This window comes from Sciurus vulgaris (assembly GCF_902686455.1).
Source record: "Sciurus vulgaris genome assembly, chromosome: 1".
In the NCBI taxonomy this organism is placed as follows: Eukaryota; Metazoa; Chordata; class Mammalia; order Rodentia; family Sciuridae; genus Sciurus; species Sciurus vulgaris.
Window position 1 is genome coordinate 14,374,805 of NC_136461.1, and position 24,181 is coordinate 14,398,985.

Genomic DNA, 24,181 nt, shown 5'->3' on the forward strand with positions numbered 1-24,181 from the left:
AGAAAGAAGAGGATTTATAATTCCAAATTTCAAAATTCACTATAAAGCTACAGTCATCCAGACAATGGTACCAACATGAAGGATTTGCAGGACTGGGGATGTGGCTCAGTGGCAGAATGCTCGCCTAGCATGTTTATGTAAGGCCCTGGGTTCACTCACTAGCACTGTTTTGTAAAAAAAAAGTTTTGTTCAATAGAAGAGAACTGACCTTGTATTCATGTTCAACTGATTTGTGATAAGGTGTCAAGGCAATTCAACAAGGAAAGGGACAGTCTTTTACAATGCTGCTAGGACAATTAGATATCAACGTGCAAGAAGATGAATTATACCCTTACTTCAAACTATAACCAAAACTCAATATGGATCACAGACCTAAATCTAAAGACTAAAACTAAAAAAAAAAAAGACTAAAACTATAAAACTCATAAAGGAAGTTATAAGACTCCTAAAACATAAGAATAAATATTTTGTGACCTTAAGTTAGGTAACAGATACAACAGATCAATAGCACAAACAATTTTAAACATTGATAAATGAGACTTCGTCAAAATTAAACATTTTATACTTCCAAAGATGCAATTAATAAAGTCACAGAAGAGGAAAAAATATTTCCAAGTCATATACCTCACAAGAGACTTTTATCTAGAATAAATAATTCTCCTAACAAATAACCTTGTTTTTAAAATGGGCAAAAAGATCTGAATAGACATTCATCAAAGAAAATAGCCAGTAAGTGTTCATCAATAATCACTAGGGAAATGCCAATCAAAATTATAATCAGATACCATTTCATATCCACTAGTATGGCTAATGGCAAGAATACACATAAACTGGAACCCTTATACAATGCTAATGGGAATAGAAAATGGTGCAGTCACACTGCCAGTTTCTGAAAACAAAAATTTACCCTGTAGCTCAGCAAGTCTATTCCTAGATATGTTATCTTCAGCAAAATGAAAAGACATCTGCAGCTGAAGTCCTAGCACTTGGGAGGTTGAGGCAGGAGGATTCAAGTTTGAGGCCAGCTTCAGCAACTTAGTGAGACTCTTCTTCAAAATTAAAAACACTGGGGATATAGCTCTGTGGTAAAGTGCCCCTGGGTTCAAGGAATAAAGGAAAGAAGGAAGGGAGGGAGGGAGGGAGGAGAATGCATATGTATAAAGACTTGGACATAAACATTCACAGGCAGAATTCACAATTTAAGTAAAAAGTAGAAATAATCCAAATATCCATCAATTCATGAACAGATACACAAATAACAGATCACAGAACAGAGTACTATTTGGTAATAAAAAAGTGCGGTTATGTGCTACAATGTGCACAGTGAAAGAAGCTACACACGAAAGGCCATGTAATTAATTATTTCACATCTGTATGAAATGTGCAGAAAAGGCAAACCTACAGAGAAAGTAGACTACCAGGATGCCTGAGGCTAGGTGTGGCAGTGTTAAGCAACTACAAATGGGCACTGGAAATGTCCCAAATTCAACAGTGACAGTAATACAACTGTAAATTTATTAAAAGTCACTGAATCATAAATGTTTTCAATATTTTTTTAGTTGATGGACCTTTATTTTATTCATATATTTATATGTGATACTGAGAATCAAAACCAGTGCCTGACACATGCTAGGCAAGCACCTCTGAGCCACAACCCCAGTCCCTGAATTATAAATTTTAATTTAAATTGAGTATACAGTAAATTATACCTCAATAAAGCTAGAAAACAACCTACCTACCATTTGTAGACTTTTGGTGTAAGATCAAAGAACAATCAATGTCTGCAACTTTCTGAAAGTTATCTTAATATTCCACCTTTTCTAACTGTATTTCTGTGTGAGGCTAGATGTTCTTCATAGACCTCAAATACATTGGAACAGACACCAGCTATCTATTAAAGCTAAATATTAAGGATATTTGCAAAAAATGTAAAAAGTGTTTCTCTCATTAATAAAAGTTTTGAGGAAAAAGAGTTATTTTTCATGGAAAATGTATTACTGACATTAACATACAATGAGTACACTCATTTTTTTTTCTTTTTTCTTTTTTTGCAGTACTGGGGAATAAACTCTGGGACACTCTACTGTCCTTCTTATTTTGAGACTGGGTCGCATTACATTGCAGAGGCTGGCCTCCAATTTTTGATCCTCCTGACTCAGCCTCCTAAATCACTGGGATTACAGGCATGTAACTATACCCAGTTACTCTTATTTTTAAATGAATTAACACATATTTAAAATTTTTCTTGTTTTAATTTCTAATATAGTAAATACTGCTATTGGTACAACCCACATCAAAAACTCTAGCTGGGTGCAGTGGTACATGCTTGCAATCCCAGCAACATGGAAGGCTGAGACAGGAGGATGGGAAGTTCAAGATCAGTCTCAGCAACTCAGCAAGGCTCTAAGCAACTTCATGAGACCCTGTCTCAAAATTAAAAAAAATAAAGACGGGGGAATGTAGCTCAATGATAAAATGCTCCTGGTTTCAATCTCCAGTATCAAAAAACAAAATAAAATAACTCTTTGGGTTCTTCAATAAATTTTTAGATTTAAAGAGGTCTCAAAACCCAATTCTTTGGCTTCTAACCTGGAATGTCCCCGAAGCACCTTTGCCAGTTATTTGTTCTAACTGTCCTCTCTCTACTGCTCTCTGCAGAGCATTCTTCAACAGTTGAGGCCTGCAGAAAAAAAAAAAAAAAAGTAATCAATACATCAATGAAAGAAAAATTTAAAGATCAAGGGTTATTTCCTGAAGTTCTGACTCTTCTTATATAAAGTACTTTGTTAAAATGGACAAAAATTGAACACCAAATTGCTGGCATCCTTTGTACTTTTCTCCAAGCAAATAAGCAAGTCATTACCTGTACATAAAGAACCAGGTACCATATAGAAGAAATTTTCAAACTGCTAGAGCACTCCAAAAACTCATCACTTATTACCACTGGTCCACAACAGTGATGAGCTTGAACAATTAAGCAAAGGACGGATATCTTTTTTGAAATGGGGTCTTGCTCTCACTAAGTGAGAGCAAGTGAATGATGACACATAATGGGAGGTGGGAGGGGGGCAAGAATGGAGGAAGGAGGGACTGTATAGAGGGAAAAGAGGGGTGAGTGGGAAGGAAAAAATAACAGAATGAATCAATCATCATTACCCTATGTAAATGTATGATTACACAAATGGTGTGCTGTTACTCCATGTACAAACAGAAACATGTATCCCATTGTTTACAATAAAAATAAATTAAAAAAAAAAAAAAAAGAAAGAAATGGGGTCTTGCTGTGTTGCCTGGGTTGGAGAAAGGTTTGGGTTGGTCATATGTATCAAATGCAATGTGTAGAACATGTTTGACTAAAGGTTTGGCAGCACAATTGTAAAAGGTCATACTGGAGACAACTGGGGACATCTGACATGGACTGGGTATTAGATATTAAGGGATTATTCATTTTGTTAGCCTGACAGTTCTGTATTTTTTGTGTATTTTGAAAATGGTCAAACTTAAACGTTTACAAAGTAGTAAAGGCTCTTTCTACCATATGATGGCACAATGAGAAGGAATCAGTCTACAACCTGGAAATAAGTATCAAGACAGGTCTATGCTGGTGATCTTTGAGTAAAGACCTGAAATAAAGCAATTGCAAAGTGGATTAAGGAGGGAAAACCTTTGAGGCAAAGGAAATAGCAAATATAAAGTCTGTGAGGTCAGTGAAAGGGGAAAAAGCAGTAGTTGAGGTCAGAGAAACAATGGACATGCAAATGTCTTGTGGGTTGTTTTAAAGACTTGCTATATTATTATTATTATTATAATTTTTGTGTGATGTTTCCCAACAACATTTATATTATGGTGCTACATATTTGGTAATGATCCTTTGATGTTGGGAAGGAATTTTAAAAACACTATGATTAAACCGGGTTTCTTCCTTTGATTTTCATATTTTAAATAAATCCATAGTCATTTATACAAAAGAAAAGCATCTGTCCTGGGCAAATCTTTTGAGGACAGAGATCAAAGTAAACTGCATAAGGTGTTTACATTTCTGTATGTATCTGATATAAAGATCAATATCTGTACAAATTTAACCTTTTATTTTCTGGTAACTTGTGATCACTGATAAAATGAAACTTTCTCATGACGTGTATGTAATGCATGAAAAATTCCTTTGGAGAAATTTATGTTCCTTTCATTTTTACCAAATTACAAATTTTCGGCATGGATGTGAAAAGCATTAAAATTATAACTAGATGAAAAAATTCATTAAATTTTCCTTTTTTACACAAAAGATTAAAATTAAAAAATAAAAAAGACTATTGCTTTAACTGTGAAGTGGTTGGGAAGCCAAAGGAGGGTTTGAGTTAGAAAGGCCACATGACCTTACATTTTTAAAGTCTCACTTTGGCTGTGATGTTAAGAAGAGACTGAAGGAGCCTGTGGAAAAAGCAGCAGGTTATGTGTTCTAATACAGATACGAGATGGTAGTAGCCTGGAAGAGATCAATGGTGGAGGTGATGACAAGTAGTCTGTTCAGTGATGTATTCTATTTTTGGTATCAAGGATTTAACCCAGGGCACTTAACCCCAGAGCCCCATCTCCGGCAAGACAGGGTCTAGCTGAGTTGCTTAGAACTTAAGTTGCTGAGGCCAGTCTCGAACTTGGGATTCTACTGCCTCAGCCTCCTGAGTTGTAGGGATTACAGGCATGTGCCACCATGCCCAGCTTTGATATATTTTAAAGACAAAATCAAATAATTGCTTATAGATGACATAGGTATGTGAAAAGGAGAACAGACCAACAACAACAAAAAAGTTCCTAGTTTCTGCAACTAGAAAGATGCTGTTGCTATTAACTAACATAAGATGATGTAGAAGGACGCAGGGTGTTTTTGGCTAGAGTCAGGGAGGATAATCAAAAGTTCAGTTCTGGATACTGAAGTTAAAGATCCTCATGGTGACATTGACAAGTATCTGTACGTTGGAATCTGGAGTTCAAAGGGAGGAGTGGATTAGAATTATACATTTGTGAATTAATGTGTGTGTATAAGTAGTATTTGAAGGCGTGCAAATGGAAGCAATTACTGATGGGTATGGACAGAAAAGACAAGAAGACTAAGGTGTAATGCAGGGGGTTATTTATATTAAAGGGTGAATAAAATCCTTAAAAGGTTGAAAAGGGGACAGTAAGGCTATAGTAATATATCAGGGAGGTGTGGTGCCCTGGAGGGCAAGTGAAGAAATGTTTCAAGCAGAGGGGAATCAAGTACATTAAATGCTAGTGAGAGGGCAGCAAGGCCTAAGAAATTTGCAATGTGGAGGAGACTGTGATGCACGGGGATGAAGTGAGACAAAAGTGGGTTTTTTATACTGAGTGAGGTGATGCATGCCAGTAATTTCAGGAACCTGGGAGGCTGAGGTAGGAAGATCACAAGTTTGAAGCCAAGCGCAGCAACTTAGCAAGACCCTGTCTCAAAAAGAAAATAAAAAGGGCTAGGGATGTTGCTTAGTGATTAAGCACCCTGAGATTCAATTCCCAGTACTGGGAGCAGGGACGGGAGAAGTCATGGATAAAGGTCTTCAGGTTCATTGGCATCTTTGAGTCAACAACCCATTATTATCAGGCAAAATTTGTTTCAATGTAAGATGATAATGCAAAACATTTCAAAAAGATTACAATCACACTGACAGCAAAACAAATTCTTATGTAAATAGAGTAGAAACCTAGGAAAGGAAAATAATGAAACAAAAAACATTACTGGAGTCTCCTCCAGTAGTTTCCAGTCACCAAAAAATACAGAATTAAGGGAAATAAAAGTGAAATGTGTTTCCATCTTTAAATGGATTATACAATGCATTTCTGATCCACGGTTGTGTCTGCCTACCCATACTCAGGGCATAAAGAAGCATGAATATATCAGGTTACTAATTTCATGTTTTCTGCCTTTATGACTTCATTTTCTTTTGCACTATTTCACTAATTCTTATATTAGGTAGTCTCCAGACCAATAAGGGATTTTCTGAAAATGTGGCTTCTGGGCTGACTAACAGCATGCCTCAGTAATGCAAGTAAATACTGGTACTAACCTATATCAGGACAATACACATTCAGAAAGTAATCTTGAATTAAATAACCAGTCTTCCAAAGATCACTACAACAAAGATCTTCCACAAATAACACTTAAAACTCACATTTTGGGAATTACAAATTTAAACAAATTAATGTCTGCATGATTCCACAACTGAGCAAATGTGGTAATCTAAATGATCATTCCAGATGAAAAAAAAGTATCAAAATTCTTTCAATGTTGTTTAAATGAAAACATGCTACTTGTGAATAGAGCTAAGTTTCATTTTTGCAAAAGCGAGGACTAAACCCAGGGTGCTCTACCACTGAGTTATATCCCCAGCCATATTTTATTTTGAGACAGGGTCTGAGTTGTTGAGGCTGACCTTGAACTTGTGATCCTCCTGTCACAGCATATCGAGTAGCTGGGCTTACAGGTGTGAGCCACTGTGCCCAGCTTAGAGCTAAGTTTTATTGAAGCCTGAACTCTCTGATGCACTGTTATAAATCTAAATGAAAAATGAGTATCTAAGAGGACATACAGCTGACATGTAAAGAGTTATAGTCTTTACATGTCTATCCACAAGTTCTACAACAGGGGCTTTAAACAACAGCAGATTAGAAATACTCAGGGGGTTAGGGCTGTGGCTCAGTGGTAGAGCGCTTACCTAGCACCACATAAAACAAACAAATAAATGAAGTGAAAAAATTCAGTCAAAAGAAAAAAAAAAGTGTCTTTGAATGTGTAGACTTTTGTCATTATTTCCTAAACCATGCAGTATAAAAATGATTTACATAACATTCACATTTTACAAGGTATTTGTTATGGTTTGGATGTAAGGTGTCCTTTAAAAGCTCACATGCGAGACAATGCAGGAAGGTTTAGAGAAGAAATGAACTGCATTGTAAGAGTCTTAACCCCAGCAGTCAATTAATCCCTAATGGGATTAATTTAAATGGTAGGGTGTGGCTGGAGGAGACTAGAATTGGGGCATGAATATGAGATATACATTTGGTATCTGGAGGGTGGAGTCTCTCTCTCTCTCTGCTTCCTGATGATACCTGCTGCTTCCCTTCACTACCCTCTCCCACTATGAGCCCTGAGGAATGCAGCCAGGCTTCTATGGACTAAGACTTCTGAAACCATGAGCCCCCAAATAAATCCTTCCTCCTCTGAAATTCTGCTGGTCAGATCATTTAGTCACAGCAGCAAAATAGCTGACTAAAACAGAAATTAGTACCAGAAGTGAGGTTGTTGCCGTGACTAACCTGACCATGTGGTTCTGAAGCTTTTGGAGCTTCTTGGAAATGGTGGGAGGAATTTTGAGAGGCTTAGCAGTACAAGCTAGAAATGCTTTAGACTGCTGTAAGCGGAAATTAATGGCCAATGCTGGTGGGAGCTCAGAAGACCACAATGACAATAGGACTGTGGTCAGTGAAGACAGGGCTCAAGAGGATTCAGAAAAGGACTCTGTTGGAAGTTGGAGTAGAGGTCATTCATGTTACGTTCTGGCTGAGAAGCTGTTTGCATTTTGGCCACATCTTCAGACTTTCTGTGAGGCTGATTTTAAAACGACTGACTTCTTAATCTGGTGGAAGAAATATCTAGGCAGCATAGCATTCAGGCAGAGGCGTGGACACTGCTGGTGGCTTGTAGCCAAATTTATTGTGATAATCAGGAGCAAAAAGCATAGTGCAAAGATTTGGAAAAAGTCAACTTGAAAGGCCAAAGTAAAACTAGGGTTAAGGAAGTTGCAGTTGTTGAACATTACTGCCACTAAAAAAGACTTTGTCCAGAGACAATGAGAAAGCTGGCTTGAGGGCATCTCAGGAGCTGGCAAGACCAGACCTATCTCAAGCTCAAGGAAGTAAAGGTGAAAATTCTGTTGAGAAGAGACCAATTGGGCACCCTCTGTGCCTCACATGGGGGCCTAGGAAGTTTTTTCAACATGCTCAGCCACCCAGACCCTCAGAGGCTGCTGCAGCAAGGGGCCTGGAGGCTTGGCTACTGTTCGAGATGGCAGCAGGCTTTGGTGTCAACCACGTGGTGCTGATTCTGCAGGAATGCAGGATGCTGGAGTTAGGGGGTCATGGAGGCTTCCACCAAGATTTCAAAGGAAGGCCTGGGAGGCCAGGCAAAGTACAGCAGGGTTGGAATCCTTGCAGGCACCCCCTGAGAATCAAAGTGTGGAGATGTGAGGAGGAAGCTGAAGCTGCAGTGGAGACCCCCAAGATTAAGAAATGCCAATAGAGCTGGGGAGATAGCTCAGCTGGTAGAGTGCTTGCCTTGCAAGCACAAAGGCCCTGAGTTCGATCCCCAGTACCGCAAAAAAAAAAAAAAAAAAAAAAAAAGAGAGAAAAAAGAAAAGCCAAAAACATGGGATATAGTCCTAGGAAAGCTGCAGGAAATGAGCAGAGACAAGCCAACAGAAAGGCCACTTGGGCTGCAACAAACAAGGCCACAGGGGCAGAGCTATACATGCCATTTGGAGAGAATATCAAGATGCCATGTGCCCCAGGTGCTGGACTTGGAAGTTACAGTACATGTGTGCCCAGCTGAATTTTGGTCTTGCTTTGGTCCTATCCCTTCTATGCCCCTATTTTTGTAAGTGGAAATGTTTACTCAGTACCTTTATATGTTGGATATTTGTAAATTGCTTTTAATTTTATAGAAGCCCAATCATGAGATTGCCTGAGCTTCAGAGAAGACTGTGAACTTGAACTTTGAGCAATCTCAAAATTCTAACTATTGAGACTATAGGAACTCTTGAAAATGGACTAAATATATTTTGCATTGTCAGATGAGTGTGAGTTTTTGGGGGCGGGGGCAGAATGTTATGGTTTGGATGTGAGGTGTCCTCCAAAAGCTTACATGTGAGACAATGCAAGAAGGTTCAGAGGAGAAAAGATTGGTTATAAGAGTGTTAACCCAAGCAGTCAATTAATCCCTAATGGGATTAACTGAAGTGGTAGGGTATGGCTAGAGGAATATATATTGGGGTGTGGCTATGGGATATATATTTGGTATCTGGAGGGTACCTCTCTGCTTCCTGATGATGCATGCTCCTTCCCTCTGCCATGCTCTTCTGCCACAATGTCCTGCCTCACCTCAAGTCCTGAGGAATGCAGCCAGCCTTCTATGGACTAAGACCTCTGAAACCATGAGCCAGGAAATAAACCTTTCCTCCTCTATAATTGTGCTGGTCAGATCATTTAGTCATAGCAGCAAATAGATGACTAAAACAGTATTATAAACAATCTAGAGATTATCTAAAGTATGCAGAAGGATACATGTGGCTACATGCAAATACTACACCATTCCCTAAGAGACTTCAGCATTTGTAGACTGTAGTATCAGTCAACAGGGGGTGTCCTGAAACCAATCCCCCACAAATATGGAGGGACATCTATACTTTATCAGGATCTTATGCCTGCAATACCAGTGGTTCTGGAGGCTGAGATAGGAGGATCTCGAGTTCAAAGGCAGCCTCAGCAACTTAGTGAGACCCTAAGTCCTAAGCCACTCAGAGAGATCTTTCTCTAAATAAAATACAAAAAAGAATTGGGGATGTGGCTCAATGGTTAAACACACCTGGGTTCAATCCCTGGAACAAGAATAATATGTGGCTTAGGTTTCAAAAAACTACGTATGGTGATATGAAAAGGAAAACAAAAGGAGGGGGGAGAGAAACCCTAAAGAAAAATAAACCTGCACAGCTCAGCTAAAAGTAACTCATCCTTCCTGAAATTGATTTCCATGAGTATGAGTTTGTCAGGATAAACCCAAATACTAACTATAAAGCTCTAATAATTAAAAAAAATTTTTTTAAAAAGTAATCCTTCCTGAATATTTAATCTGCCTCCTTTCTCATGAAAAAGTGCCTAAGGGAACAACAGTACACCATATTTTAAAGTCCAGGTCAATGGCTAATACCTGATGTCCACTCTAAGCTTAGGATAATACTGAGAAACATATTTCCTGATGAGACTGTAGGAAGCTTCTTTAGGTTCACAGAGTCGAGTAAAGGCCAGGGGGAGGACATCCTCCAATTTTACTTGTGGTTCTGGATCTACTGCAGAGCTCCTCTTCTGAAATACAATATCAAAAATTATGATCATTATAGAATACAGAGCCTCCAGAGTTCATATACCACTTCTTTTTTTTTTTTTTTTTTTTTTTTTTGTGGTGCTAGGGACTGAACCCAGGGCCTTGTGCATTTAAGGCAAGCATTCTACCAACTGAGCTACATTCCCAGCCCCAGAGTTCATACACTTCTATATACAATTCAAGGGCTTTCCTCAGTTGACTGCCAAATCAACTAGCAAACAGAAAATTATCACTTTTCCCCCCACATTCAAGTAAGTCATACCACACTGGTGTTAAATTCATGTGGGGAATTTCTTCCAGAAAACCTTTAGTTTGAGATTAAAAGTAAAATGAAATGATAGATTTTACTAAAGGTCTTAATTCATTATTAGCCTTCAATAACAAAGGGCTAAGTGTTGTGCCAGAAAGCACACTACCTTCATTTTCAAAGTGTCAGTTCTATTAAAAAAAGAAAAATCTTTAGAGTTGTGAAAACAAAAGTACAGAGGAATTTTCATGATTCTAAATATTGACATAGATGGAATATTAGGTATTTCACTTTATTATTGCAGAAATACTTTACATAAATGAAATTACTGTGTCTTGGAGGAATGTTAATATTTACAAAAAGAAGAAAAACTGGCTCTGAGTTTACTTTTTAGATCTAGTATTAGGCAAAAATGTACTTCCATACCTCCGCTAGTTTAAATGATAGCTCGTGAAAGGGCATATAATTCATATACCTGCCCATAATTCAAGGTAAGGTTATTCAATTTACTAGCTGGGCAAATTACTCATCATCTCTCTAAGTCTTAGTAGTCTTAGCATGAAAACAACACACAGTAAACACTCGATATATGTTGCTATTTTTAGGAGAAGTAATAGCATTTCAGTGCTCAAACTCTGGTAGTGACTTACCTTTGTGTTTCTGGATTTCTGAGGTGTTTTTCTTGATTTCTGGACCACAACAAAACTTCCAGATGCACCTTTTCCTTTTACCTGAAGCAAAGTAATTTTTATTTGAAATTATTCGAGTATTCATATTTGTAACTTTACATTAGAATAAGAGAATTAGAAAGCATGCTGCAAGACCTAAGGTGAAGTGCTACTTCACTCTTTAGTGAGAAAAGAACAATAGAAGAGAAGTCATAAAACTTGGGATGGAATCTTAGCTATGGTACCGTCTAGCTATTCAAAATTGGACAACCCACTCAATCCTCTGAAATTTTGGGCTGGGGATATAGCTCAGTTGGTAGAATGCTTGCCTTGCAAGCACGAGGCCCTGGGTTCAATCCCCAGCACCGCCAAACAACAACAACAACAACAACAACAACAAAATCCTCTGAACTTTTGTTTCCACAAATATAAAACCAGGTAAGAATGCTATTGTGAAACTAGGTTACATAGTCTACTATAAGCTTTTAAAAAACAAAACAAAAAATGTTCCATGAAAGGAACAAAAATCTCTTAGGGTCAATGAGAAAACCCCTTACTGTTTTGGAAGAAAACAGCTCCTTGGCAAGTTGAGGCACACTGGTCTCAGGCTACAATGCTTCACCATGGTTTACTAATTGCAGATTATTCCTTACACAAAAGGTTAATAATCTGTTAATATTGCACATGATGGTATGTATGTCTCATCACACATGACACAAAGCACTTTCATACAACTTAAAAGATGATTCACAATAACCAAAATCTTCCACACCTTAGCTCCACTGTGCTTGGCAGTTTTACTTATTGTGAGAAAGTCAGACTCTAAGTGCCACACAGCAAGAATAAATTTTCTTCCCTGGGTGCAGTGGCACATGCCTGTAATCCCAGCAGATTGGGAGGCTGAAACAGGAGATCAAAAATTCAAAGCCAGGCTCAGCAACTTAGTGAGGCCCTAGCAACTTAGCAAGACTCTGTCTCTAAATAAAATACAAAATAGGGTTGGGGATGTGGTTCAGTAGTTAAGCAATCCTGGGTTCAATCCCTAGTATAAAAAAAAAGTTTTCTTCACTGAAGAACCCATAAGCACCTGACACACAGGAGACACTCAATATATCATGGCTATAATTTTAAGCAAGGCTTTAGTAACTGTCCTAGATAATACAGACTATTCCTGAAATCAGTATTGGTCTCAACTCAGGCTTCCCTGGTCCTTCTAAGAGTCATTAATAGTTTTAAGAACTAACCAGTTACGGCGAACATATTTATAAAGCTTAATTTATAAGTAAAAAGTCTAGTCAAATAAATTAAGTTTCAGAGCTAACACACCTAAGGTAAGAGCAACTGTACTTCTTGTTACTGCAATAACAGGCTTCCTTACCCTACTTCTCATTTCATTGCTATGTGATTCCTAGTATGAGCAACCCCCAAAATAATCCAATTAAGTAAAAGTGAGGGAAAAAAAATTACACTACCTCATTCCTTCTACTCTTCAGAAGAATAGTTAATTATAAAAGCAACTGGCAATGTGTTTTCCAAGCCTAATCTTAAATACTAAAATTAGGTTAAGCTTAAGTATCAACCTCACGCAACTTATTTTTAACAAAAAGACATAAAGATCCTAAATGTTACTAAATATGAACATAGCATAGCTGATACACAAAATATTCTTACCTCCTTTGTTTACCTGATACCAGCTAGGCATACACTCTACCACTGAGTCACACTCCACCCCAAATCTTATTTCCAACAACATGTGTAATACCTGTTTGATGACTCCTCTATTCAATTCTCTTTTCAGGGCTTGTTTAAGGAGATAGCCCCTTCTCTCCAGCTCCAGAGAAGGATACTTATGGATGATATATTTTCGAATAGCAACCACTGATGCACCACTCTTCTGGAAGCATGCCTAGAAAACAGATTTATCAAACCATATACATTACTTTAAACTAGTTTATTTGTATTAGAGAACTTGACACATACTTTCAAAATAAGTTATTTTGGAAGTGAACTTGATAACAAATGGTTAAGTAAGGTAGGGAAGAATAAATAGTACTTTAGATAACTTCAGTTCATAATGGCTAAGGAAAAATACACAAAATATTTTTGCAACTTTAACTTGTTCAGAAACATATGAACAACAGTCTGTGTATTAATAATCTCTTTTAATTCTGTTCTATATTGAGATAGATCTTTAGTATTAAAATGAGGAAAGTCAAACATTTTTATTGCTTATGGGAATGCAGGTCTTGCCAATTTTTAGGAATGAGTTAGACACATAAGACATCAGAACCAATATACCTTTGCAGGCATTGTATGAACGTCAGCAGAAAAGAGCAGCGATAATCTGGAAAAATGGCTTAAAACTGGGTGTATAGATGGCAAAGTTTTAAGGGGAGTTATGCGTAACAATGAAGGTATTCCACTAGAATTGAAACAGCTTCTTCCATTTCCATCTTTACCTGTACTCCATTTGACTAATGCCCACAGAAGATTTAAGTATCTCATTATGTCACAAAGGCACCAAATATTTACTCTGAATCCTTCAAATTTTGAAGCACAGAGAAATAACATCTGTTATTTACCTAATGGGTGAGTTCACCAATTTTCTGTTCTTACTGCCCATAAACTGAACCTAGCATTTATTCATTTTCTGGTTAAGGACTTCGTTGAATGTTATTTTATGTATTTTGACAACAAAGAAAAATAACTCACAGGTAGAGGGACAGAAATTATTGTACCACACAAAACAAGCGGTCTTGATACAGGTCACCTAATGCAAGTAAATGCCTCAACTATTAACAACCTATTGACATTTACTACTGATTTTGTAAAAAAGCACAAAGCAAAGAAACTCAAGCAGAAAAGAACTCTAACGCTAAAACAAACAATTCCTTGCTCCTGCAAACTGACAATGAGAAGTAGATATCAGGACTCCTGTTTGATACAGAAAATGGTATCAGTGGCCCAAAGTCATGACTTGTTATACTGTATGTGATATGAATTATACACTATATAAATTATAATTATGTAATTTATACAAATACAATCATATTCAGTATACGTCAAATTTTAATGTTCTAATTTTATTTTAATATTTTAGTCCCTTCTTCATGCTCATTATAACTCTGCTCCTTCAAACCCAGGCTAAGTGGTCATGAAATAAAATTCCTGATGGAGGCTACACAAAGAATAAAAATCTCACTACAGTCACGCTCTCTAGACCAAGGAAGCTTCTCCCTCTTTTTTTGTATGGAGAGTATCTTGCTATGTTGCCCAGGATGGCCTCAAACTCACTCCTGGGCTTGATTAATCCTTCTGCTTCAGTCTTCAGGGTAGGTTGGACAACAACATGACACCACTATGGTTTCAAGAAAGTTTTCTTAAGGAGGTGAGAGCCTAAGAAACCTTAAAGGAAAGAAGGGAGAGGTCTGAAGATCTCCTTTCTCAGTTCATTCTCAGATGACAACCTGACTGCTCCTTGGTTAAAATGGTCTGAATCCCTCTTTCCCCAATTGTTACCCAGACTCTAGCAACATGGTCGCTGAAATGAGGGGTACATTTTAATTCCTCTTTTGGCTTGATCATGTGAAATAATACAAAGTTATACAAAGATTTACACAGTACAGCATCAGATAAGAAAATATCATTAAACTATTAAAATAAGAAAGCTACACCTAATGAAAAGTCAATCAGTTATAGGCAAAGTCATAAAGTTGTATAAGGAGGATAATTTTTGCAATATTTTGGAATGCTTAGGTGATGAAACAAAGTGGTAGGTTTGTAAGAGGGTATCTTAGTTCAGATGTGAAAGATAATTGCAATAAATATCTGACTAGCAATATATTTTTAAAACAATGTTGGGCTGGGGGTATGGATCAGTAGTAGAGCACTTTGCCTCACATGCACCAAACCTTGGGTTTAGACCCAATTCCACACACACATAAAGTTATTTCCTTACTCAATTAGATTTTATAAGGGAAATGACCTGACCTAAGTCTATGCTGTATCATTGGCAGAGGTGCTTGACTCAGAGATGATAATCCATGTATGTTTGTTGAATGAATTAACATTTTCAGCCTTCAAATAAATAAAAACTAAATAAACTGAGTAAAAAAAAAAAAAAAATTCTGAAGTTTAAAGATATTTGTTACAATAAATATGAATTTTTAAAAAGACACTGCTCACAAAATGAGATTACGCTAAAAAACTTATACCTCATATCATTTTTTAATCGTCTCCCTTAGGAAACAAAACTAATGTATGGATAGAGTATGCCATTTTCAAATAAGCGAAAGATGAATAGAACAGAATAAATCTAAGATGATTGTTTTAAATAAAAACTTGCCTTAATGGCTTCAGTTAGGATTGCATCCATCTTGGGACGTGGGGAGGAAGCCATCGGTGTTTGCTTCTGGGCCCTGGCTAGCTGGCTGGCAGAAAGGGTAGCCCAGGAAGGTATCGTTTTTTTCACTTTCTTCTCCTTTTCTTTAGACTGATCTTTTTCACTTTAAAACAAAAATCTGTTATTATGCAAGATAAACTCTCCATAAAGAGATACAGTCAGCACTTTGCATCTGTAGGTTTTGTACTTTTGAGTTCTGCACCCAAGGATTGAAAACATTTGGAAAAAAAAAAAATTCCATCTGTACTGAACACATACATTTTTTTTCCTTGCCATTATCCCCAAACAATACAGAGCAGCTGTTTACAAAACATTTACATTGTATTATGTATTATAAATAATCTTAAAGATGATTTAAAGTATGTAGGAGGATATGCCTAAGTTACTTGCAAATACTATGCCATTTTTCATAAGGGATTTGAACATTTGAGGATTTTGGTATCTGTACAGGCCCTGGAAACATTCCTCCTTGTATACTGATGGACAATCATATAAAGTCAGAAAGGGGAAAAGACTAGGGAGGTATAAAAAGTAATGTTTTAACTTTTTTATGCACTAAGGTGATATGTATAGTAAGGAAAAATTTACAAAATATAACTTTTTAAAAAACACTGGGCACTATAAATGAACTAAAGATGTTTCCTCTTAGGTGCAAAAGAGGAGTCACATAAGTTAGCACTGGTATGAAGGACCAGTAGATTAAAAATAAAATGCATACTAGTAACTACTGCAATACATGTAATTTGGTATGGTGGAAAGAATGCAAGCTCAGAGGGCAGAAATCTAGGTTGGAGTTTTAGCTAGAACACCCTGTAGAGCTAGCTATATGATCTTAGCAAGTGATGGCTCAGTTACCTCAGCTATGATATAGTAACACAAAACAAGACAAGGTATTGTAAGAATTAGAGATTGTGTTTATCAAAACAATTTTGGGGGCTGGGGGGGATATAGCTCAGTTGGTAGAGTGCTTGCCTTGCAAGCACAAGGCCCTGGGTTCAATCCCCAGCACCACAAAAAAAAAAAAAAAAAAAAAAAAAAAAAAAAAAAAAATTGGAGGCCAGTGCATTATGTAAATTTTATTCTGAGTAATAACAATAGTACTTCATTCACCTAAGAGAACATTTTAAAATACAGGATAGCTGCTGAAAGTTCCACAGACCTTACTTATAAGCATGAAAACAGGATAAAGAATTCCCTGAGGATTACACCACACCTAGAAGGGATAGTTATTACTATTGTATTTAAAAAGTAACATCTAACAGTCTACTAAGTAATGTCAACTGAAAGAATGAATACTACCAGCTATCCTGCAAAATACAAAATAATAAAATTAAAAAACAATTATTTCCTACAGATACAAATCATCTATTGCAAATTTTGCTTTCAGATGCTTAAAGTCATCTTCAATTGAAAACGTCATCAAACATACACAGTTTTAGATCACTCTAACAATGGTTTGACACAGACCAATGTTTACTATAATAGAAGCACATGAAATAATACACTAATGGCACAGAGGTAGGAATTAAACAATTAAATATCTTCCAGGTCAGATTTTTATGGCTGTTTCATTTTTTAATTGAGATTTAGTCAATGTTTAAAATACCAGACATTTCCATTATGAATTCTAAGCATGAGTACTAAAGCCAAGAGTAAAGACTTCTGGATTATTCAAATTGTTCTGCTAACTGCTATGTACTCTAATAAGCCATATAACTACGTAATAAAACTATTTCAAATAATTCTAAAAAGTTAATCCCAAAAGCAAATACCTAGCAAAAACCAATGCTGAAATAACTCTGGTCCTTTTATGTAATTGTCAATTTTAAGTAAAAAGAAGGGATAACTCCTTACTCCTTCTTGGTCTCCTCAGAAGTCTTATTTTCTTCCTTCTCTTCGTTCTCAGGTTCCCCTTTGGGCTGCTCTGTCTCACTAGATGTGGCAGGTGGAGTCTCATTCTCTTGTTCTTCTACCGTGGAGACAGATTCCTCTGAACTTACTTCTGGTTCTAAAAAAATCAGGTAAGTAGAATTGTATTGAGTAGACAAGAGCTTGAGTCAATAAAAGAATAAATTAAATAGACCAGCCAAATGTTTCAGTTAGCAGGTGAATTCTAAAATAAAAAGAAATGACTTTGAGTGCAGTTTTCTTCTTTCTCCCCCTACCAAATAGTGCTGGGGACTGAACCTAGGGCCTTGCCCTTGCTAAGCAGATGCTCAACCAATGAACTACACTGCCAGGCCTCTCTCATTCTGTCACGAGGGCTGTCTATTCAAGTATTTACCCAGACCATTTTGTGAGAAAGGTCAGGAAATCACACATACCCTAAATCTTTTGATTATTCTATTCTGCAATATTAATGATACTCATAATTGAGAAACTAGTCTGTTTTAACAGGCAAATCTTAGAGAATAAAAATATGTCTTTTCCATATATCCCCGGCCCCTCTTTCTTACAACCAAACTGCAAAAATCAAAATTGTAAAGGAATTCATAGTTCTTCTACAAATTAAAGTTCTAAACCATATTTCAGAATGGTGAATTATTAATTGCAATTCCCATCCTAGACTTCCATAGCCTAATCTAGTCCAAACTCCTTCTGCATGGGTTCAGGCAAAACTGAGAGTTTAGATTTAGGCACAACTAAATTCAGGTTCAGTCTTTTTGTTTTTTATTGCAAATGAAGTTTGATTTCAGAAACTGAATCTATCATTTATAAATATCCTAAAGCATAGTCCACTTGAATTAGATTACACATGGGTACAGTATTTCAACAAAACAACTTCCTAAGAGGTCAAGGCAGATGAGCAATTTGTCTCACCCACAACATCAAGTTCAGTCTTTAGTAGAACCTTCCAGCTCAAAAATCTTAGGGCAAGTACTTTAACATCTCCAAGTCTCAGTATCCTTACCTCACAGTTATGAGGAGTACAAAAGGGTGCTTAAGGGTGAATCAGTAGGTTAATACTTGAACTAAATGAATGATTCCTGTCCTTTGTTCTACTATAATGCTTCTACAACTCTTTCCCATAGTCTTAGGCTCACACGTATTAAGGGTAGACCTTCATTATAACAATGGTATCAGAGGAGATACAGGTAATAACTGTATTTAAGTTCTCCACAGTAAGATGTATTATTTTTTGATATATATGCCCCTCACCCCAACAATTTAACCTAACTTGGCTGCACAGGTAAAAATTTACTATAAGTTAAGCAAATACTTCTATATATATTGCCTTATTCTAAAAAAGGTGAAATGCTAAGAACCATTTATTGAGTTTTCCTGTAATAGTTTAATTTTACATTATTTTCTGCATGCATGAGACCCTGAGTTCAATCCCCAGCACCAAAACAAAACAAGACCATGCATCTCTCTTTTGGGTTTCACTTTATTGCACTTTGCAGATAACACTGCTATTGCTTTTAATAAACTGAAAATTTATAATAGCCCTAAATTACGTTAAGTCTACTGATGCCATTTCTTCCAATATTATATGCTTTTAAATTTTTTTAAAAAGTTATTATATATTATGGTATATATCTGTTATAATGATCTGTGATCTTTTGATGCGACTACTGTAACTGTTCTGGTTGCCACAAACCATGATAAAAGACAGTCAATTTAATTGATAAATGCGTGTGTTCTAACTACTTTCCTGAAACAATTGTTTCTGTCTTTCCCTTCTCAGGCCTCCCTATTCCTAGAGACACAATATTGAAATTAGGCAGTCAATATCCCTAAAATAACCACTAAGTGTTCAAGTGAAAAGAAGCGCATATCTCTCACTTTCAAGCAAAGGCAAGAAATGATTAAGCTTATGAGGTATGCACACCGAAAGTTGAAATAGCCAAAAGCTAAAACCTCATAACAAATGGTAGCCACATCATGAACGCAAAGGAAAAACTCTTGAAGGAAATTAAAACAGCTACCCAAGTGAACACATGTATGGTAAGAAAACAAAACAGCCTTCTTGCTCACAGATCAAGGAGCAATTTCAACCTTTGAGTCTTACTATTTAAGAAATATATTTTATAAGGCTATAACTGCCATGATAGTGATTTCTCTGATGGATCTGTGCGGAATAAGTAGAAAAACTTCTGGAAAAGATTCACCATTCTAGATCCCAGTAAGAACATTTGTGATTTTGGGGAGGAAGTCAAAATATCAACAGTAAAAGAGTTTAAGAAGTTGATTTCAAACCTCATGGATAAGTTTTCAGGGTTCAAAATGTCAGTGGAGGAAGTAACTGCAAAAGTGGTAGAAACAGCAAGAGAACTAAAATTACAAGTGGAGTCTAAAGATGTGGGTGAAGTGTTGCAAACTCATGAAAAAACCTGAATGGATGAGGAATGGCTTCTTGAGGTATTATTTACTCGAGGTGAAGATGCTGCAAACATTGTTGAAATGACAACCAAAGATTTAGAATATTACAGAAACTTAACTGATAACTGCAGGGTTTGAGAGGACTCCAATCTTATTTGAAAGAAGTTCTATTGCAAATGAAATGCTATTAGCACTGAATGCTGTTAAGAGAAACTTTTCTCTGAAAGCAAATTAATTTGTCAAATTTCACTGTTGTCTTATTATAAGAAATGCCATAGCCACCCCAAACTTCAGCAACCACCATTCTGATTAGTCAGAGGTCATCAACACTGAGGCAAGACCCTCCAGCAGCAAAAAAGATTACAAGTCCCTGAAAGTGCAGATGACTGTAAGCATTTTGAACAGCCATTTTATTTAAAAATACTCCACAGATTATTAGACATAATTCTACTGCATGCTTAATAGACTGCAGCATAGTAGAAATGTAACTTTTGTATGTACTTGGAACCCCCCAAAACTGTATAACTCGCTTTACCATATTCGCTGGTCATGGTGGTCATGAAGTGAAACTGCAACACCTCTGAGGAGTGCCTATGATTGCTTAGTAAAGGTTTAGTCACTACAAACATTGAATATGTAGTATATGTAACACTGTTTTCAACTACTGGGTCTCCCTATGTGGAATGTAGAATCTATAAAATTTAAAATGAGTGATGTCTAATTATTTCTATTTAACAAAATAATTGATAGAGAAAAATTAATATACAACTTATGAAGCAACATAATTATTTTATATATATTTGGCTGACTCTTCTAATAGCTTATATATCTAAACCCTCCACCATGGTACCTGAAAACTGACATGATTAGTGATTAGTAGCTTATCCTAGGGCTGGGCAGATTATCAATTCTGAACTCATGAGCACCCATTACTTTCTTAATATCCCGATTCCTATATTACCTGTGTTAGGTCAAGGTGCCCAAATTGCTTAAAGCACCCCTCTGAGGCTTCTGAGACAAAATCCTGGCTCAAATCCCTGTTGGATCAAGGGATAAATGCAATAATGGTGCATGTCTTTTCTTTCTTAATCTGTGCTGGTCAGCAAATATTTAGTTCTAAAAGTCTGACAAGGACAGTACAGTGTGCTCATCTCTGATAAACTGGAGATAAAATGCAAAGGAGAAAGAAAAAAAGGAAAAGAATGAGCAAAGAACAAAGTCACAGGCTGGGGTTGTGGCTCAGGAGTAGAGTGCTCGCCTAGCATGTGTGAGGAACTGGGTTTGATCCTTAGCACCATTTAAAAATAAACAAAATAAAGGTATTGTGTCCATCTATAACTAAAACAACAACAACAACAAAAAAAAAAACAGTGACTAACACCTGTAATACCAGATACTTAGGAGGCTGAGGCAGGAGGATCACCAAATCTGAGGTCAGTCTCACCAACTCAGACCCTGTCTCAAAATAAAAAATTAAAAGGACTGGGATAAAGCTCTGTTGGGGAGCACCTCTGGTCTCAACCCCTAGGACTGCAAAAGCAAAACAAAAACAAAGGCAGGGAAAAGGAGAAGAAGTGGTTACTGATGCCATAAAAGAGCAATAGTACTCCGGGTGGATGGGTTTACTTTTCTTTCCATGCGTTAGGCTTCCACCTCTGACTGGCCAATCTCTTCTCCACCAATACCAATTAAACACAATATTCTGATCACCCACTTGCTTCCCTTAAGGCCTTCTGCTGATTTCTGGATAAATCTTCCACTCTCCACCCTGAAAGCCCCAAGTCTTTCATGACTCCACAGTCTTACCTCCATGACACTACAAGTCCAGAATGCAACTCTTAAACTGATCCTATTCTTCCTGTTTTTCTCTTTTTAATTCCAAGAACATTACAGTTTTACCCTCCAAAAATCTTTCAAGACAAGTAAGGGCTGGGGATATAGCTCAGTTGGTAGAGTGCTTGCCTCGCAAGGCCCTGGGTTCGATCCCCAGCACCGCAAAAAAAAAAAAAAAAAAAAAAAAAAAAAAGACAAGGTAAAATCTTACGCATATGATCTAGAAGTAACATACAAAGAGCTATAGCTTCCCTCTTTGAATGTCCCCTCCCACACTTAAGCCACAAAAAAGAAAAATTAAGTTCAAAGGAATTGATGAACTATTCCAAACTAGAGAAAAATCTTTTGCCTTTTTATGTTGTACCACTGTTATTTTTTACCTGGCTTTTCTTCCTCGCCTTCGGCAAGCTTGCTTTTGGGCGGAGTTTCCCGGGTAGAATTCACAGCTCGACGAATCGGCATGGTGCTATCTTCTACCTTCTAGGAAAAAAGATGGACATAATCAAACATGCATAAAAATATTCTCTTTTCTCTCTTTCTCAAGGGGCCTAACTAAATGTCAAAAGATGTAGGAGAATTCTTCAAGTCGACTCCAGGATCTGATGTAAATTTTTACTACAAGTTTTTTGAAGTGACACGATTTTTAAGAACTACTCTTCAAAATATTTTATTTTAGACAGAACTTCAAATAGAAACAATTATACTTGATTTGAAATAAATTTAGGAAGTTGGAGGTTTTCTCAGGAATTTGAGGGAAAGGGGAAGATGAAAAGAATTTTTTATCTATTTGATTTTCAGATTCACAACCTAGTCTCCCCAAAACAGGGGAAGGAACATGTACCAAGAAGAACCCAGCAAGGCCTGAAGTCAGGGATTGATCCAAGAGTGAGCTTCAAGAATGCATCAGCCCCTACCTCACCTAACTTGTCCGCGTGGATCAGCTGAGCTCCTACTATAAGTGGGAGTGCCTTAGGATGGACGAGTTCACCTTGAGACGTATCAGTCGCCATTTAAAATAATTTCTAGGCCCGAGTACAGGTTACACTCTGAAGCCTCTGCTGTTAACCACAAGGATTTTTCCTAAAGGTTTCAGTGTGGTGAAGAGTCAACCTAAAGCACAGAAGAGACCTGGTGTGAAGATTAACAAAAACAAAACTAAACTAAAACATCTAAATTTAATATACATCCAAAGAGGGGGAAAAACTATAAAACTTAAAGTTAAGCGACAGATGACTTAGTTATTATTAAAAAAGATAAAACCACAGTCAAAATATAGACTATGTAAAGCAGCAACTAAGACAAATGCATAAGCCACAGCAGCTGTTGCACCTTCCACATGAACAAAGCAACAAGGACAAGAAAGCTCATAAGGAAACTAATCCCATCCCTTCCTGCTACCATCAGGAATTTAGAAAGACAGAATAAGGAGACGAAGGAATGGTTTAGTCTAATGTTTAGTCAAAGATCAGTTAACTAAAGAGAAGGCTTTTGTTAATGTTCTTAAGGGGTCTGAAAAATTAACTGTAATCTTAACTCTATCTCCATTAAAGAAGCATTTTTTTCCTTTATTAAGGGAACATACAAGGGCAAAAAAATACCAAGGAACATGACATTCTAAGAACCTTCAAACCCAAGAAGTAAATTTAGACTATGACCTAAGGATACAAATGTATGCTTCTAAGACCTTATTTGATACATTTTCAATGTAAGCAAATGAATACAGAAGAACATAATTATTCACAGATAAAACCTATATTGTCACCCAAATTAACCTGATCATTAACACCTTCTCCCCCTCAAAAATCTCTATTGGGACTTGATATTTTATAATAAAACTTCTCAATAAGAAAATAGTCATGTGAGCGTTTAGATCTCTGTGCTCATGAACAACTAACAAAAAGTTGAGGAATGATAAACTAAGCATTCAACATCTACTTTTAAGCGCCAATCCTATCTATTAAAAAACTTTCAACTTGTCAGGTAAGTTTCAAGTTACAACAAACTAGGATAAAGTTTAAAAACAAAAAACAACAACAAAAAAAAACCTAACCTCAGAGAACAGTTTCACATTTATAGAGAAAATCTTTTTATGAGAACACAGAGAGCAATAATATACTTGTGAACTGTCAGCTGCAAAGAAAGGCAGCTGGAAGAATTCAAGAGAATTTAATGCACTCAAATTTACTATCAACAGTGAATTATAAACAGCCTTGAATGTATGAAATGAACTGTTTCAAAAACTACATACATGGGCTGGGGTTGTGGCTTGGTGGTAGAGCACTTGCCTAGCATGTGTGAGGCACTGGATTTGATTTTCAGCACCACATATAAATAAATAAAATAAAGATCCATTGACAACTAAAAAAATTTTTTTTAAAAACTACAATCAATGCTTATGTTGCAATTCACTCTAAAACCTTACAAAATACAAACATGAAAATAGTTGTTTTCTTCTTTTCTGTGAAAAGAAGGCCAAGATGGCTTAAGGGCATTATTTAGGTTTGTGAAAATTAAAAATCTATCCTGAGATGATTTCAATACAT

At 36.6% G+C, this 24,181-nt stretch overlaps 1 protein-coding gene across 8 annotated transcripts in view; it reads right to left on the reverse strand.

The window, feature by feature from the left end:
• Window positions 1-24,181, reverse strand: part of HP1BP3 (heterochromatin protein 1 binding protein 3) — a 37,685-nt gene that overhangs the window by 9,138 nt on the left and 4,366 nt on the right. For 4 of the 8 annotated variants that reach the window (XM_079115734.1, XM_079115736.1, XM_079115735.1 and 1 more), the window contains exons 2-9: window positions 22,553-22,748; window positions 22,019-22,118; window positions 17,337-17,490; window positions 15,426-15,585; window positions 12,843-12,986; window positions 11,063-11,143; window positions 9,992-10,146; window positions 2,590-2,680 (exon numbers count right to left, since the gene is read on the reverse strand). In XM_079115734.1, coding sequence (XP_078971860.1) covers window positions 2,590-2,680; window positions 9,992-10,146; window positions 11,063-11,143; window positions 12,843-12,986; window positions 15,426-15,585; window positions 17,337-17,490; window positions 22,019-22,118; window positions 22,553-22,648 — 981 coding nt within the window. In that variant the 5' untranslated portion in view covers window positions 22,649-22,748. Of the gene's footprint in view, window positions 1-2,589; window positions 2,681-9,991; window positions 10,147-11,062; window positions 11,144-12,842; window positions 12,987-15,425; window positions 15,586-17,336; window positions 17,491-22,018; window positions 22,119-22,552; window positions 22,749-24,181 lie in introns of those variants that run through there. The other 4 variants (XM_079115737.1, XM_079115739.1, XM_079115740.1 and 1 more) reach the window with 4 other exon arrangements.